Consider the following 18,907-nt stretch of genomic DNA (forward strand, 5'->3'; position numbering starts at 1 on the left):
CTCTAATCCTAAATTGGTTTTACATGTAGAAATTTTTTACATTTTATTCAAAGAATGCAAATGAAACTGACATAGATTGAATAGTCCTAAATGGATTGCTGTAAGTAGTTTCAGCTGTAAGTAGTGCCCATTTTCCACTGTGATGTATTTCAGATGTATTTTGATCTTTGGCTGAATGGAAGTTGGGTGTGTGCTGTTATCAATGCTAAATGACCTGTCTGTTGGCTTTCCGGCAGTAGAGCACAGTGTCCTGGACTCACTGCATTCCTGAATTGTGGGTTTCCTTTTCCTGTTCATCATACAAGGCTTTTGTTTATGTGCATTTGTCATTAATGGAAAAAACCAGTGGGAAATCAGTAACCTTTTGTATAAATATAAACACAGAGATGAAGCACTTATCTCTAAGTATCTAAGAGCTTTATGTTTTTAGTATCAGTGCTTATTTTAGGATTATAAAACAAAAACTATAGAACAATGTAAATAACCAATTGATTAAAATACATTTTAATAATTATACCATTTGGACTGACAATGTGCTTTATGCCTGTCACAAGGTTGAGGAGCATTAATTTATAGTAGACAACACTGACCTCTAGTGTACAAAAAAAGCATCAATTCCTGAAAACTATTTGATATAATAGTTCAGCAAAGTTTGACTTTTAACATTTTGATGTTATTTTTATATTTTAGTAAACTTTGTGTTTCTAATGTTAATGCTTATTCCTTATTCATTTCCATAACTCCCTAATCTTAAAAAATTGTGAATATGACACAATTCCTGTTTATGTCTTACATCCAAAGGAAGCCATGGACCGAAAACGTGCAGGATATAAATGTGATGTCTGTACTGACTCTAAAGTACTTTAAATGATAAAAGGAATCCTTTAATGTAGCAAATAGTCACAAATTCAGAAAATTCAATGTAGCTTTTGATCAATGTACATGATAATACATTTATTTATCTATCTATCTATCTATTTATTTATTTATTTATTGTGTTGTAAAATGTTACCACAAACGCAGTTTGTGCTCTGTGGAATATCTAGAAAGATTGTTCTACTGTGACTGCTGATGAACAATGTCTGTTTCATTTCATAGTATTGCCTAATCATCTAAATTAACATATGTACTAAATCCTGACGCTTTTCTTTGACTCCTTCGTTATATAACATTATATAATTTCTATTACATATTACATAAATATAAGACTCATAGAAAAAGAATATCCCAGTGAAAACCATAATATTAAGGCTCTATGTACTCTGAGGACTGTACTTCACAGGAAGTGTACTTCACAGGAACAGAGGTCTGTGACACAGGTCACATGATCCTCTTTTCTTCCTTCACTTTCTGTTGCTTTGTGGAAGAGGGATGGATTGCTGCTCTGTTCAGGGAAGCGTCCTGCTTTAGTTCATCTCGGGCCGAGGTTTGCTGGAGGACCCTTAGCAGGAGGAGATGGGCTTTTCTTGCCTTGAGGGACCTTTACATTCAAGTTAGTCCCTTTTGGTTCAGTTTTCAAATAGAAGTGTAACTGCAAAATAAATAAATAAAGGGGAAATAAGTAAATAATTGGGGGAAATTTTTTTTTTTATACTTACATGCATGTGGTCTTATAATAAAATGTGTTTCCCTGTGTGTGTGTGTGTGTGTGTGTGTGTGTGTGTGTGTGTGTGTGTGTGTGTGTGTGTGCGTGGGTGTGGGTGTGTGTATCAGTCTGTAACGTATGTGTATCTTCACCTGTGTGGCCTCTGCAGGTCCAACTGTGACTGTCCTGGTGGAGGGCTGGTAGCCTGGCGCAGACGTGGTCACGGTGTAAGTTCCTGGCAAAAGCAGACGGAAGTAGTCTCCGTCCACGCCTGGGACATGGGACCATTCCGGAGATACGCTCAGTACCGCACGCACTTCTTACAAAGGGGCTACATTCTTTTTCGGAAAGCTGTTCTTATGGAGAAGCTCTACTAACCACTCGTTATGTCATGGCTTATGCTTGCCACGGAGATCGCTGCGTTGCCAATGGGGTTGTTGTTATCGTCGTAGACCATTCCTTTGATGCCATGGTGTACCTGGGTGCAGTGGAACATTCCTCAGTTGGGTATTTTGTATTGGTTTTTGCGAGTGTCAAAAAAGTCTCTGTGCATTTCTTGTTATGAGGAAGGCAAGGAGCAGTATTGCCTCTACTTTCACCACGATACAGGATGTTTATATCTATTTCACATCCGAAGTACCCTGGGAGAGGCTGGTTACATACTAGTACACCACTGGCTGCTTTTCCTTGCTCCATGCCATGCAGACTGGAATACTGGGCCCTTTACTACCCGGATCCTTATGAATCTAGCTCACTTTGTATGTGTGTGTGTGTGCCTTGCCCAGGAACGGAGTGTGAACTTCTGAGTGTTTCAGACGAGGCAGCCGAGGCGCAGGCTGGAGCTGGTGCAGCCGGGGGGGTGGGGTGGGGTGGTCTTACCTGCTCCATGTAGGACACCAGAGCCTCCCTGTTGGCTAGCCACTCACGGGGCAGAACGCTGGCTGGAGGGAACTTATCACAGCTCAGCTCCAGGGTGATCTCGAAGCAGTTAGTGTAGAGGTAGTTAAAGTCCTGCATGCCTGCAAATACATCTTATTAAGTGACGGTGTGGAAAGAGAAATATTAATGCAGTCAGGGCTGCAAAAACAGTTCTGTCCAAACAGTATGGCTCTGTTGAATTATTGATGACTTAACCATCTTAATGAGAGGTGAAAACTTAGGCTACTAACCTTTGGTTAGAGAGTACCAGCTAGCTCCATTGGTAATACCCTCCTCAAAGTAGTCTCCACAGTTAAAGCCTTTATGCATCCAGCCATGAGCATAGGAGTATGTCTTTGCCAACTACACACACAGAAATAATTTATTCCAATAAATATGAATGAATGAAACTCTAACACACATTCTGTTTATTTTAACAAATTCATACTTTTTGGAAGATCTTGTCATCTGGGGTGGCCGAATATATGGTCTTGCCTCTTACACGTGCCTCGCGGGATTTATCAAAAGGGTAGTTTGCCACCACGGCTCCTCCATGCAGGTTTGCCGACAGGACAAAATTATAGTTCTGCATCCATTTAATGACTGCCAGAGTCTCGGGCTCGACCTACAAAAAAACAAGAGCACATACAAAAAAGTGTCCCATAAACAGGATGGCCAGAGATGGCCCCTAATCTGCACACGGCTTGTGTGTGACCTAGCGTTATTAACCGTCTCAAACGCCATGGACAGAAGAGCATGAACCTCTTCAGCGGAACTTCCGCTCAGGTTTTTTATCCAGGAGATCAAGCACTTTTTAACACATCTCGCTGGAGCAGCAGAGAAAATAAAGTTTGCCAGTTTGGCAGCGTTGCCTGTTGTCCGCGGAGACGGCCGCTGACGGCTGTCGACCAGGCGCGGCTCTGTTTTGTGTAAGCTCGCCTTTATTACGCACGAACACGTGCGCACAGCCCCCCTTCGATGTGATCCCAGCTGTCAGCAAAGGGTCGGGTCGTGTGCTGCTAACGTTGTCTCTGCCCAGAACGGAGGTGGCTGCAGAGACTGACGTGTGAGTGAAAGGATATGGAGCATGCAGCCGGGGCAGGAACACACCCTGTGCTACGCCAGCTGCCACCCTCTCAGACTACTGGCAGCTGAAACATCTTGTGAGGATCTAGCTGAAAAACAAAGTCATCCCCACGCCTGCTGCTTCTGGCATACCGTATGGTCCAGTCATGAAGCTGAGATGCAGTTGCTTTGAATTTTACACACAATGTGGGATCCATGTTAGGAGGTTTCTTTTAAAATTGCCCTATGCCTCACCACTGACCCAGATGCCAGATGTCCTTATAGTGAGTGCTTCCAGTTCATCCTCCTACACTTCACTTACAGTGAAACGTAACAGCAGCCGATTCAGAGAACTGTGATCTCGCAAAGAATTCCCCATGCAATTCCCCAGTGACTGCTTATTTAAACAAAGATGGTGGAAGCTGGGCCTACCAGTGCAGGCATGACACACTCATTCAAAGATAAAGGCCAGAGCAGCACTATGAGACCAGGGCTGTGTATCGAGCGACTCATGGAGGGTTTATATGCTGCTCTTGAGTTTGCTCTTTCGGTTTATACCAGCAAAATAAAAATGTTTTGAAATGTAATGCAGAACCCAGCACATGAATGAGTGTGTTTCTTTTAAGCTCTGACAAATGTTGAGACTTACCTGTATATTTACGCAAGATTCTCGCATACAGAAGAGGGAAAAACACACCACACATGCAAACATTTTTACACACACACACACACACACACACACACACACACACACACACACACACACACACACACACACACACACGTTGCCTGCATGTTCCTGAATTTCTGAGTCCTCAAATTAGAAGTGAGAATTCCTAACAGTTTCCTCTTCATTGTATTGGGCAATCTATCAAGTTACCTTACTATCCAGATCATTAACATTTAAAGCTCATTCTATTTTCTTCTTCAGAGGAAAACCAAACTGTATGTCTTTGGTGCAGTTTTGTGCAGCACTGCTGTCCCTCTCGGCTGCTCACCTGCACTTCCCAGTTGTCTGGCAGAGGCAGGTGGTGGTTTTTCCCGTTGCTTTTCTCGTAGTAGTACATGAGGCCGTTCAGGTCTGGGAAATTGCGATTCAGATCCACATCTCTGGAATTTCCACGGCCCACCAGGTAACCATTGAGCTCTGGGCCCTGGAAGATGGACAAATGAGGCTTCTCACAATATACACACTTATGTACTGAACTACCTAACGCTAAGGTATTTTCCCAGTCTGGGCAGCGCTACAGTGGTGGAGGAGTGTGAGAGGCCAGACTGCACATACTTCACTGTGTGATTGATTAATCACTGTGTGAAGAGGGCGTGAGAGTTTGTCGTCTTGTAGTGCACACGTGTAGTGGATTGTGAACCTGTGTACTGCACATAAGCTAAACGTTCCTGCGCAAAGAAAGTCTTTGTTGATGTCGTCTGTATGTTTACACGGATGTTTACATATGTTTATATGGTTTTCTCGATTTGATTGTGTCATTTCTTATCTGATGTAATTAGTCTCCTCACTGGGAGATAATTGAGTTAATGGTACAGGTATGCACACTGACTTGAAACACACCTGCTTTACACATAACTGTCGGTTTTTGTGTGTTTTACATGCGCAACTGCTGTAGGGCTTCAGACTTGCATATGAATCTTTGTTTACACATTTGCATCATTGAGTTTAGGGAGCAGCTGTTGTTTCCCATGCACATGTGACGTGTACAATGTGACCTGTGTGTTCTTGGGTCCGGACTGGCCAGGGAGCCTTTAATACCTGCCTGGCTGCTACCTCGTAGCCGTCCGGGTTCATGGAGGGGAGGATGTGGATGCGCGTGTTATGGATGAGGGCGGTGACACGCTGGTTCCCTGCCCGGTACTCCTCGCACAGGAACTGCGAGAGGAAGATGAGCAGCTCCCGGCCCAGGACCTCGTTGCCATGCATGTTCCCCACGTACTTGAATTCGGGCTCCACTGCAAAACACGGCGGGAGCGTGATGAGCGAGCGGCCGGTGCAGGCACTCGCATCCGCCCAGCGTGCGAAGAGGGACAGACGCGAGGGTCTTCAATTGTGCACGTTAAGTGTTTCCCCAGATTTGAAAGACTGAGGAAAGCCGCTCTGTTAGTAATTTGTTCAAAGCCTGCTCGTTCTGCAGGCGTTTGGTGATTTTTAGTGAGATCTCTGTGGCATGTGGCAATGCAACCTGATACTTGCAAATGTAAACACGAAGATTAAAATTAATTAATATGCCTTACAAAAACCTTAAGTGAAAAAACGTTACGTTTCTTGTTGACTGCGATTTCATTATCAAAGTGACCATGTGTCATGGCATTTAAAAACATCTATTTCAGTTGTTTAGTGAAACTATCAGTTCCACTGGAAGCTAAATCTCATTAGCAAGGCACTGAGAGTTGTAAAGTGATTGTGTTTTGATTTAATTATTGGACATGTGACAGATGTAATTTACATCTAAAGATACAGACTATCTCTCTCTCTCTCACACACACACACACACACACACACACACACACACTCACTCACTCTTAAATATAGGCACAATGCAGGTTGGAAAATAAAGTGTGGACTGATAGCTTGCCTTGCCCAGCTGTCCAGGTTCCTGTTTTGGTGCACTTTCACCTCATTGTGGAACATGCATACATCCTCCAATTCTATTCTTCTGAAGGAAACCCTACATCAGCAAAACGCCTGCCAGGCTCAGGCCAGTACCACTCACACAGTACTCCCGGCTTTTGTCTGCTGAAACCGCAGAGTCGAAAAGCATCCCCTAGACCCGAGCTGCCCTCAGAGTCAGCCTGGGGTTATAATACTGCAAAAGATGCACCAGAACAGACCGCTGTCCTCCCTGTACTGTCAGTGGAATGGCAGGTCTTTGGGGGAGGACATAGCACCTCTCATTTGTGACTTCATGGGGTTTTTTGTTTGTTTGTTTGTTTGTTTGGGTTTTTTCAGCCATTCCTGTGTAATCAATTCAGTGTTTACCCTGGTTGTTGACAGATTTCAGATTCTATCCAGTAACTGAGAAACACAGGATCAGCTGCTCTCCTGTGAGTAAGCTAAATTATAATAACTGTCAGCTTCAAAAGTAAACACACAAGCTGTGTCCTGCTTAGTGTGGTGGTCTCTGCCTATGGTTTCTAGTGTTCCTTACAGCTTACTCCTGATGTTTTAACTTTGAGTTTGTTACATGCAATTTTGGCACATGACTTAGTCACATTAAGGTGCAGACTATGTTGTGTAGCACTCACCAAGTCTCCCTGCTGAGCAGATGCTCATAGAGTATACTCAGAAAAGTGATGTGAGGGTTTTTTTTTCCCCCATTGGAACACCTGCAACCATGCAATTCGTCTTAAGAGATTACCTCATCAATCAAAGTGCTCTGGCAACCTTACACCTCCCAGAAAACCGTCCGGAAACGTCACAAAGGGTTTTTAGCCCAACGTCACAACGGCAACGGCGGGCCGCGTCGGAGGCACTCACGTGGCTCGTGGATGCCCGGGTTGTCGCTGAACTCCAGAACGTAGAGGTGGCGTCCCTCCACACTGCGCCCGATGCTGTAGAGGCGGGTGACGTACGAGCACTGGCTCTGCACGGCGAATAGCGCACGCACCATCTCTTCGTAGCCGTGGTGCTGGAATTGGAAGGCGCGGGCCGGAGAAGCCCCGAGCCCCAGGAGCAGCGCCCCAATCCACACCAGAGAGCAGCCTGACGCCATGGTCCCGCTCCGCCCCGCGAACAGAGCACTGTGACCCTCAGTCAGCACGCTCTCTTTTCCGGCTCTCTCCCTCACTGCCTCCGTGCGAGTGGCTCACGTTATTCTGTCTCCTCCCTCACACTCAGGCACAGGAGAAAGTAAGAGCAGCTCCTCCCTCTCTCTCTCCCTTCTTCTGTCCTTCTCTCTCACCCCCCTCTCTCTTTCATGTACAGTATTTCCCCACTGTGCTTCATTGTGCATGTGACACTTATTTTATTTGCCTGGCAAATGTATTATAGCATGTACAGGAGAAGCATTTTGGCTTTGATGTGGTGGCTGTGATCTTTCCTTTCTGCCTTTAACCCCCCCACTCCCTTTGCACTGCTCTCTCTCTCTCTCCCTCTCTCCCTCTCTCTCTCTCTCTCTCTCTCTCTCTCTCTCTCTCTCTCCCTCCCTCTCTCTCTCTCTCTCTCTCCCTCTCTCTCTCTCTCTCCCTCTCTCTCTCTCTCTCTCTCTCTCTCTCCCTCCCTCTCTCTCTCTCTCTCTCTCTCTCTCTCTCTCTCTCTCTCTCTCTCTCTGTGTGTATCCGAAGTGGCAGGACTATAGTCACGGTTCCTGACCTGTGTTCCACTTCTCCGCCAGTCACCCCAAGCTCTTAGGATCTTGACGAGCCTCTCGATTGAAAAGAGAAGCAGGAAGCAGGGAGAGACAGAGAAAGGGAACAGTAGTGTCTTGCCCTCTTAGTGTCTACCCCTCAACACTGCTTCATTCAGTAGCTTTGAGGAAACACAATGGGAGACCCAGAAGTCAGGCTTTCTGTCTAGGGCCTGGGTGGTCTCCATGTAGTGCTCTGGGGGTGTCTGAGATAGTGCTGTGGTTCCTAGAGGACGTTCCCTCCCCCATCCACACAGTGTCCTTAACCCTCAGGAGCTGCTGTCAGTCATTCTGGGCAGTTAAGGTCTGGAGCTGTGAGGATGAAAGCAGATGTGTGCGTAGCTTTTGGTACCAGACAGCTACACCTGGACTAGCTTGTCACCTCATATATTTAGCTAATGAGCTGGACACTTTCCAAGGAGTGTATGCAGGACAGTCCAGCAGTGACTTCAGCCCAGTCCATGTCTTTTCCACGGTCCATGTCCTCTGCACAACAGAGACCTTTCTAGCCCAGTGGCCGGGTTCACTTACTGTGAAGAGCATCTTTGCAGTACTAAAAAAACTTGCGTCATTCATATGCTACTGCTGAGTGTGATTTCCCTGTTCTCTCTCTCTCTCTCTCTCTCTCTGTCTCTCTCTCACCCACTCATACTGTAGGAACAGTAAGTGGAGGTAAAGACCAACACCAGAGAGCAGACATGGAAATGAGGTATGATTTGAATGTCGTTATGGGGAGAAAATGCGTGATGTGGGGCATGTGTGAGAATGACAACTGACTTCCATTTCATAAGTTGTATTTTTTTTTGGTTTGCCAAATTTTTGTCAAACAGCAATACAGGAGATATACAGTATCAGTCAAGAGTTTGGAAACACCTACTGTTGTTGCTATGGAAAAAATTAAACTTTTGCGTGGTAATGTATATGTACTATATTGCTGTTTTACTATGAAATTTTGCCTTAGAAACAAATTTAAGCATCATCCATTAGATTAAAATGCCTTTATTACTATTAAAAACAAACATTCAGTCACGTTTCTCCAAACTGTTGACTGGTACTGTTTATAATATATGGCATATAAATGTGTCCTTTATTACAAAATGTAGAATTTAAAATCAACCGAAACAGGTAGACGGTCGTGCAGATGGGGGAGATGGGCTAAAAATACGCAGGCTAAAAGTATCTTCCAGTCCACAATCCCAGCCCTTAAACCTGACTACAAAACCAGCATTCAATCTCAACCAGACTGGTGTGGGTACTTTACACCCACACCAACGCTAACCCCAGAACCATGGAGCTTCTGACTGAGGTCATGCGCTGTCTTTTAACCAGAAAGTCTCACCTACTCTTAATTAAACTGTGCTGCTGCGCTCATGGTGGCCAACTGTCGGCTCTTCATTCTCCACTTCTACTTCCACGTACCTTAAGTCTAAAAAATCCAGCCATGTCATTATTCTTTGTGACATTTTTCCATTTGCATTGTGCAACTTTCTGCACCATTTCCTGTTTATGCTGGCTGATCTTACAATGGTCTTGGTTTGGACTTTTTATTTAAAAATCTTTTATTTTAAATAAAAAAATATTTTCACATGCTTCTTATATTTATGTTAAATTACATGTGCCAATTGCACAGGACTGTTGATCATGTAGTATTTTACGTAGTGTAATATGCGTCATGTTCAGTTTTGTCATACTACAAAGACTTTTTAACATTGGATTGTTTGCTTTACACATTTCTAAAGAGGATATGGAAGAAGAGATACTGTTTTGCATCTGACATTTTCTCCATGCCACTGGTTGGGAGGGCTGCCATCTAGTGCTGATGTTATGCTCGGACCTCCAGGTTTTTTTTAACGATTTACACTTAAATGAACGAAGGAAAGAAAGAAAGAATAATAAACGTCTATGTTTATGCGAAGTTTTGAAGATATTAATGTACAAGATAAAATATCTTAAATATTCTCATTCGTCTTGTTCACTCGTTCTGCTTCTTAGTTGTTCTGCAGTTCAGAAAATATTCCAATGAGTATTTGTTTATTTATGTATTGAATAAGTATGTTCAGTATTGAATATGAACTACAGAATGAGTAACATCTGATCAACACCATTATTCTGTGCCTCACATTCTTGGTGTGCAAAGAATGTTGAAAAATCCTGCCCACAAAATAACAATGTATTTCTAAAGCTTTTATTACGAATCGGCTAAAAAGGTATTTTACGTTGAAGAAACATGTACCTGTCTTTTAGCAGAACATGCTGGGATACTACATCCAGGCATCTGCCTCCAAACTGCAAGAATAAATTAATTCTTACCAAACCTTTAACCTCAAACCATAACCTCAATCTATAAGTATATTTGATACAATATTTGATACATAATGGTGAATTTGGTAGCTCACAGACTTCAAATTGCTTTACTACTTCACTGAATACTGTTCTTGATTTTAAACTTTCTTAACTGTTAAGTGCACATTAACTTTCCATCTCTCACAGGCATTCAGAACCCACAATCTCCACCAGCAGGTGGTGCAAATAGCACATGGCTGGATTTACATAAACACCAGTATGATTTTTCCACATATCCTTGATAATAAAGGCCTAAATGTGTAAGAGTTCTGGGTTAAATCACTATCTGAATGTTTGTTTTGTGATATAAACAAAGCAATGAATGCAGAGATACTGGTGCCTGAGCCAAAACCAGTCAAAGGTAATCAGTTTGGGAGTGTGTGAAGTGGAGAAAACCCAATAAAGCCTGGCTGATGAGATCTGGAGAGACAAGGAGCCAGAGTGCAATCCATAACAGTTTATTACAAGCACATATTTAAATGTACATGTTAATGCTTGGGCCTCATATGAAAGAATGAATCTCGTCATATGAGTGATATAAGGATGAATCAGATCTCATGAATGGTTATTGACTGAGGTCAAATTGAATTGAATTGAATCAGCTATCAGACATTTTAGTGTCGGGTGTCAGCTGCCTGGGTGGAGTCCCAAGGTTCATCAGGATAAATAATAAACAATAAAACAGTTAAGCATGGGCAAGAAAAAAAACACCTGAAAGAAAGGGTTATTGTTTGAACACCTGAATGGGGGTTTATAAATGTGAACTGAGCGGTGAGTAACATACCTCCAGTGGATGTGTCTGCAGGTGATGCACTGCCTGCTAACAAAAACAATATAAATGTTGCATTATGAAGCATGCTTAAAGGTGAAACAGAATATTTCTTTGTGTGTTTGCAAAGCTTACCAGTGTCTGTATATTCTCCCTTGCAGTCTAAACCTAAAAATGTGACTTAATACTTAGTTAAGTTGTTCTACTATATTAACATACATAGTATTAAAAAAAAACAAACCAAACAAAACAAAACAAAACAAAAAAAACAGAAACATTGGACTCACTTGTTTGGTCTTTAGCACATGTTGCATTCTCTGTGAATAAAAAAAAAAAGAACTAAATGACTAAAAAATATTTTTCAACAAATATTTTTCAAATCATTTTCAGTATTATACATTCAAAAACAGAAAAGGCAGGTACCCAGAGGAAGTTTTTCAAGGTTGTCATTCACACAGGCCAAGTCAGCTTCATAGTGTTTGATGCACACCAGTCCATTTATTTCTTAGATTGAGCACAAGGTCCCGGACGTCTGCTCTGCACATGCCTCTGCCTCCATCTTACTGAAGCAGGAGACTCCCTTGTCCTCTTCTAGAAGGATGACTTTGATACTGCAGGACTCTGACGAACAGACAAACATCAGCTTTGTTTGAGGTATTGTCACAACACACCAATCATATCAAAGCAGGAGATCTCAAACCCTTTTACTGGCCAAGTTATTTCTTTGACGAGAAAAATGAACATTTACTTCATTAACAGTCTGCTGATATTTGTAAGCCATGGTTACTGTTTTTGAGCGCCAGAAGGCAAGAAACAATGTCACACACACATACACTGCTCTAGAACTTGAGCGTCACCAAAACTAGACTTCTACTTTTCCTGGTTTTCACAAATATTATATGCTCCATCCACATAATACAATTATTATCTTAGGGTGAACTAGCTAGAATTTTGAACTGGGCGTGGATTAACTGAAGATTGCATTTTAAAAACCATCAGCTGGAGTAAATATGCAGCTGGTGTTTTCTTGACACAAACCTTCCATTCAATGATCAAGGGCTCTAATAACGAATGCTCCTGTTTGCTCCAGCTCCCTCGACACCGGCTTAAGGTGCAAAATCAGTTTTTACAGTCATAGTTTTTACTGTATGAGTCGCTGGTCCAAACAAGAAACCAAAAGGAGATAAAAGGTGTTCTGAAGTCCGCAATATTAAGAGATTATTCTATTCTTTGTGCAGAAATGTGGCACTAATATTATGCAATATCTTTTTGAACAGTGAACAAAAGATTTTCTGGAGGATCGTCTGCTAAACAAAATGTATTTAATTGAGCAGACCCTTTATTCTAAGGTGTTCACAACAAAAGCAAAACCACAACACACGTACAACACCAATGCAGGAGTCACTTCCATGTGATGCTGGAAGGTCCTACAGCACAGTGGGCTGACTGAGCTGCTTGGGTACAAATGTCCCCCACTCCACATGTTTATATTGTGACCGCCTGTACTGACGTTTCTACTGTGAAAACATTTGGATATGATACAAAAACAAGCAAGCACACATATCTGATCCGAAGCATAGCTGGGATACATTTTCACAGCAAGAACGAGGCAAGAGCCCCGGGAGCAACAGAACATGCGTCACAAAACTCCTTCAACTTATTTGGGCATACAGCTAAAGAACCTACAACTGTGCTCAGAATGGGATTATGAAATTACCACTGACTCAGCAGTCATCAAATATCTACACATGCTAGCACATTCCCCCCAATAACAACATTTAATCCATTTCAATAATTCTCAAAAGGTTTAAATTAAAAATCAAGTAAGCAATTAAATGGTTAAAAAAAACCCCTCACCATTGCTACCACAGTCACCTGAGCCTGTAGGTTTCCAGTAAACTTCAAGAAAGGGAGAAAATATTTTACCATAGCTGCATTGCGCAGAGGATGGTGTTGGGGTAACCAGTTAAACTCGTTCAACAGTGACATATGCAGAGTATTATTTTGTGGTTTGTTTTTGTTACTTCCATTTCATTTGTTACACAGCACCGCTTTGTCCTGCTGCAGTCACAGAAAGCCACAACGGGTCTTACTGAGTCTCACGGATGACATTTAGCTACACTGTTCTGAGAAATCCTAAAAAAGTAGAAATAATGAAGCAAGCATGAAATATTTTTATTTCTGTTAGAAACAGCACAGACAGATACTGTGAGTTCCATTAGGTTAGGTAATACATGTTTGAAGCAGGAACAGTGCTCTTCTTACATTGTGCTTACAGTATAAATAGTTTCATACACCACATCTGTAAGCCTGCATGTTCACTGTTGTTCACCTTTGATTTGTTTGAACTGCCCACATCCACCTGTATATTACATCTGTGTTGGCTATAAGTTCTAAGTTAAAGCGTCAGTAAATACATCAAGTAGCAGAAGAAAAACTAGCTTTTAAAATGTGAGAAATGCACAGTTGTTGTACAGCTGCTGTCTTCGAGCTGTGCCTCTTGCGCTTGTTGGTTTCGTGGTGGGTTGCTGACACGGGTGCTGTGCTCTGGAGGAGGTGCCGTGCTCCGAAACACTCTTCCTGTGCAAGCACAGAGAGAGCCTGCTAGCTCACTCACCGCTTTAAAGTGGAGACACATTCCGGACGGACTTGGGAGACACTGCAGCCTACAACAAGACGCTTCGGACTGGACTGGCTCCATTTGAGCAGCCGAGTCTTTTATACCGTGAAGTCAGCGCGAATTTGCTCAAGCACTTCCAATATAGTGCCGCGTGGCAGTAGATATTGTTTGAAGCATGTGTAAGAGTGCATGGTCATATGAGGTCAGACGTAGTCAGGCTAAGGAATGGCAAGTCTGCCTTTGTGCATACAAGTAATGAGGCAGATACTCTTTAATAAATAGTCAAGTTTTCCACTATTCAAATTTTAAATTCAGATTCATCACTTGGCACGTGATTGTCGCAAGGAGCACCTCATTAATGTGATGCCGCTTACATGTTTTCTCTCCACCGTGGAATCTAGAGAAAGAATTCTAGGGAAAAATGGAGAAAAACAAGTCCCCCCATGAAACACATGTACATATGTACATAAATTCAGAACTCCTACCAGCCCCTCCTTTCCAATTTTGCACTCCTAGAAACGGATTCCTGTGTTTTCCTGTGTGAATAGTATTCTAGTTCAACTGTATCTTGAACTCCAACCTACTGCACTGGCTCGGATACATTCTATGAGTAGATGACAAAGCACGTTTGTAAGTCGCTCTGGATAAATGCAGAAAATGTAAATGTACACAGTATCATGTACTTATGTAATTTTGTAGAGTCCATAAGGATTACCAGCCACTGCCAACATGTTCAAAAGCATGTTAACCTGTGAGGGTTCAAGCCCTTACCTGTCCAGTGAGGCACAAGTATTAATGGAGGACCGTCTACAGACACACCCTCCAACAGCTCTGTCAGGAGTCTGAGCTCCTCAGGGTCATCCACGTACATCTCTGGTTCATCGACACACATCTCAACCTCTTTGAAGTCTGCACAGGCTGGGACCAGGGTGTAAAGTAAAAATGACCATTTTAAACCACAAAAGGAGTTACGTCTGTACAATTTAAAAATTTCAAAGTGTCACTTAGATGACCTGACTTCCTGACTTCTTGCCCTTCTCTCTCTCTGGGGTTCAGCACTGAGAGTGACCCCACCAGGTCAGGACGACACTGCCGGATCTTGTCCAGAAAGGACTTCACTGCTGGAAGTTCATCCTCACTGTCATCTGGATCAGGATCGGTGCTGTCTCTGATGCACACCTCTCTCGGCCGCCTTCCTGCTGACCACACAAACACCGCGTTTAATCCAATAATGGCTATAGATGTGAAGAGCACGCAATATATACCATAAATAAACCAAATAACCAAATAAACCATTTCACAGAAATAGAACAGAATGTGAAAAAGAAAGAAAGAAACAATGCAAAGCAAAACTTGAAAAAACTGGAAAAAACAGATAAGAAACTAATTAGGTGTGTACACTGCACGATGCATGTCGCACATGTCACGTGTGTCCACCCCGTGCTTCTGACAGCTGAGCACCGACCTGCTCTGTGCTGCGGGGGCTGGAACTCTTCCGCTGGGCACCTTGTGTGGAGGTGCACACGGTGGTAGTTGCTAATGTGCTTCAGCACATGTTGGGAGTGCAGGGTAGAGCGTGTGTGCAATACCAGCTTGGACCTGCCGAGAGGATCTGCCTTTATCTCAAACCTTCGGCCCTGTGAACACCAAAGCACGCTTTATTAGATAACACCAAAGGTGGACAGTAGCTGAATACATGCTCTTTGGCTCCTGACCTTTAATTGGGTATATTACTATTTAAATATTTGTATTTTTTACCCTCTTAGTTCCTTCTAGCCGATGAAGATAGTATGAATTCAAAGTAGGAATACTGTACCAGAAATTAGGAATACTGTACCTGAAAGGTGAGACGATCTATGCTTGACCAGAAAAAATCATAGAAAAGCTGTTGTTTTCCACTAACCATCTGAAAGCAAAGAAAAAAAAAACAATAAAAACAAATACGTTAAACTGGACATTTAAACATGTCAACATGCTCTGGTCCTCTGACCAAGAAAAGTAAAGAAAACGATCCAGAACTATTTCTATAAGGCCTGTGGAGAGGAAGGTACCTCTATCTCATAGACATGTAGTCCATTCAAAGTCAGGCCTAACAGCACACTAACACTCTGCTCCTTTTTCCCCTGAAAACAAAGGAGAGAGAGAGAGAGAGAGAGAGAGGGAGGAGCGTATTTGTGAGGTGGTAAATAGCACTTTCATGGACTTTGGCTTCCCTGTCTATGCCACAGCTTGGCCCCTGACCTTGCTCATACTGTAGAAGGTGAGAGGTACGTCACTGAGGCTGCAGGCCTCCTGGATGAAGAGCAGAGCCGCATCACGTGCACTCATCCCCGTCAGCTCCCTGTACAGGCCTGGGGTGTGCTGCAGCACATACTGACTGCCCCACCTGCTCACAATCTGAAAAACCATGCTGTTGGCATTTGGAGAATATTCCTGTATGCATGCATATACAATATGCATCCAAATTGTTGACATTGTATATAGAAATATGCAAGAAGGGTTCTGGGCAACAACAACAACAAATTGTAATAAATCAGCTTAATCTTTACCTGAAATATTACCTTTAATTGAAATGAATTATTATAAGAAAAATCCTTATCAGGAAAAAAAATAGCTAGAAATGCCCATCTCCACTGTTGGGGCAGTTAAGAAGTTTAAAAACCAAACCTGGAGCTTTTTAATCTGTTATAGAGTCTTTGGAGATACATGAACATAATGCTCCTCACAACACTTGTAAATAAAACCATCTTATATTCTGTTAATGAGAAATTAGCTCATTTACCAGTGGCAACAACCACAAAGAACAAAGGAACCTAGACACTAACCAACCAACAACAACACAAAAAAGTTAAAAATAAAATAAAAATATTAAACGAACCTGCCTGGAAGAAGAAATAAGAATAATTCTGCCCCATACATAGAAGAAAAAAGCACCCTGAGTTGGTTAAACTGTAGTGAAATGTTAACGGGAACCAACTTCTATGATCAGATGAAGTATAGTTATGGACCCAAACCCACTGCCAACCTGTGGGCTGCTTGAGCTAGAGGTTCTGGATGAAGACATGGTGCCATGTCTCTTTGTTTTGGTCTTTCAGCTCATGGTCATGTCGTGTTGCCAAAGCAACGGTTCACACTTTATTTTGAGTGGTTCTTTATGGATGATTAATAAACTCTCCACAGAGTATATGTAATATCGTCATGGATTAATCCGATAACAGATTACTCTGATGGATAAAATCACAGTCACATTTTCTCATAAGTAGAACAGTTCAAGAGTCAGGCACCAGTGATCAGACCTCAAACCAGACCAACTAACCAACGTGAAACCTAATCCTAACCCTAACCCTCCACCCAAAACTTAATCCTGACCCTAGTCCTAACCAAAATCCTGTTACAGAATGCTGTCAACAGCTTGTCTGTAACTGTTTAGTATGCTAAAATGGGATGTACTACACCTGTTACACGTTCAGTGACTTCTCAGGTTAACATCAGGTAAACTGATGTGAACTTGGACACTGAATTCATCAGATTATAAACAAATCTTATTCACGTAGTTAATTAAAAGCCTCTTGATTAATCTACTGAATGTTTTCAGACGCTTCACTACATTGATGTTACGTTGAGTCTGTTCAGTGATAATCTAATGTGAGAAAGGACCACTCAAAATAGCCACCAAGTTCAGTGGTGCCAATAAACGTGACACATTTTTCACAATAAAAATGATATTGTTGAATGTTTTTTTTTCTTCTAAGCAGCGTTATCACAATAAAACGATATCATTTTCTCATATTTTTGAGCAAATCAAAAAAGATAAACAATAAAGTGAGTTTTTATTTAACAAGATTTACTTTTATATTAATTGACCATAACAGGAAGTAAAAAGACGCTGTACATTTGCAGATAATGGCCCACCCAAGGAGGAAAGTAGTCGTGTGGACTGAAATAAGATCCCTTTCCTTTGCTCCAGTCACCCAGCTCTGCCTGCAAGGCGTAAGCAGCCAGCTGGAAGAAGCTGCCTTCCTGGTCGCAGCACTGGGAGCTCAAAACGTTACCTTTCAGGTCAGCATAGTACAGGCTGCGAGCCGTCTCATCTCTGTAGTGAGACATGACGAGGTTACAAAGGAACATTTGGAAAACATGAAAGCAAGTAGCGGAGGTAACTGGAACCTATCAGCAAAGTATTAATGTTCACTTACGTAATAAGTTGGCCATTTCTTATGTAGTACTGTACTTTCAGATGCAGAACTATTCTCTCCTGTTGAAATAACTGCGTGCTTAATGTTGCAGTGTAATTAATAACAAATGACTGTTTATTTTGTCATGTTCAAAGTCATTGGTAAGTGTTACTTATATGTTTAGTATTACCTGTAATGTATTCTGCTTCCAAGCTCTAGGGAAGTATGTGGTTATTTTTTTCTCCAGGTCCAGAAACATGCAGTCATTATCTAAGCCAAATTCAGTTTAACATACATTGTGAGCCAGTACATATAAACAAACCATTTCCAAAATGGCATCCAGAGTGTGTTTTATTGAACTCTTGAACTATAACACATCACACAGAGCAGGTCTTTTGCCTCCAGCACTCTGTATAAACAGACATTGCACAGTAATGAAGAAGCAGAGAAGCTTATTCAGGAACAACTAGTCACCCCCACACACACCCCCCCCCCCCCACACACACACACACATACCCCTCCACATCCCTCACCTCTCGCTCTCTCCACACACACACACACACACACACACACACACACACACACACACACACACACACACACACACACACACCCCCCCCCACACACACACACACATACCCCTCCACATCCCTCACCTCTCGCTCTCTCCACACACACACACACACACACACACACACACACACACACACACACACACTACATGATACACATTTACCCTTTCCAAAATTGAGGCCAAAATATTGCAATTCTTTAATTCCAAGTAGGGCACACAGCTGATTAATCACATCCTGCCCTCTGCACTTCAGCTGCAGTCATGAACGCAGTCATCGCCCAGCCCAATATCCAGAGTGACACACACACACACACACACACACACACACACACACACACACACACACACACACACACACAGAGACCATAAAAGGACGTTAGCCAAACAAAACAAAAGCCTGGGTTTTCATCTATTTCTCAGATTTCCTTTGAAGTTTGTTTACTTGCAGGATAGCTCTAAAAGGTGCTTTTTTACAGATTTTGTTGATTTGGTAACTAAAG

The 18,907-nt window shown here is 42.4% G+C and overlaps 2 protein-coding genes across 2 annotated transcripts; both read right to left on the reverse strand.

Annotated features, from left to right (window-relative positions):
- Window positions 1-488: 488 nt before the first annotated feature.
- Window positions 489-7,398, reverse strand: cpn1 (carboxypeptidase N, polypeptide 1). The gene is made up of 9 exons (XM_035533198.2): window positions 7,059-7,398; window positions 5,337-5,533; window positions 4,567-4,722; window positions 2,952-3,128; window positions 2,755-2,866; window positions 2,465-2,604; window positions 1,964-2,063; window positions 1,738-1,856; window positions 489-1,531 (listed from the first exon to the last, which is right to left on the reverse strand). The coding sequence occupies exons 1-9, from the start codon at window positions 7,291-7,293 to the stop codon at window positions 1,412-1,414; spliced, it is 1,356 nt and encodes a 451-aa protein (XP_035389091.1). The 5' UTR covers window positions 7,294-7,398; the 3' UTR covers window positions 489-1,411.
- A 5,800-nt stretch (window positions 7,399-13,198) lies between these two features.
- Window positions 13,199-18,645, reverse strand: LOC113587537 (FERM domain-containing protein 6). The gene is made up of 11 exons (XM_027026230.3): window positions 18,570-18,645; window positions 18,024-18,242; window positions 17,855-17,913; window positions 17,571-17,751; window positions 15,900-16,055; window positions 15,710-15,781; window positions 15,496-15,564; window positions 15,124-15,295; window positions 14,672-14,854; window positions 14,430-14,576; window positions 13,199-14,069 (listed from the first exon to the last, which is right to left on the reverse strand). Exons 2-11 carry the CDS (start codon window positions 18,090-18,092, stop codon window positions 14,056-14,058), a joined length of 1,122 nt encoding a protein of 373 aa, XP_026882031.3. The 5' UTR covers window positions 18,093-18,242; window positions 18,570-18,645; the 3' UTR covers window positions 13,199-14,055.
- Between the last annotated feature and the right edge of the window lie 262 nt (window positions 18,646-18,907).

This window comes from Electrophorus electricus, chromosome 15 (genome assembly GCF_041902795.1).
Source record: "Electrophorus electricus isolate QZ-2024a chromosome 15, ASM4190279v1, whole genome shotgun sequence".
In the NCBI taxonomy this organism is placed as follows: domain Eukaryota; kingdom Metazoa; phylum Chordata; class Actinopteri; order Gymnotiformes; family Gymnotidae; genus Electrophorus; species Electrophorus electricus.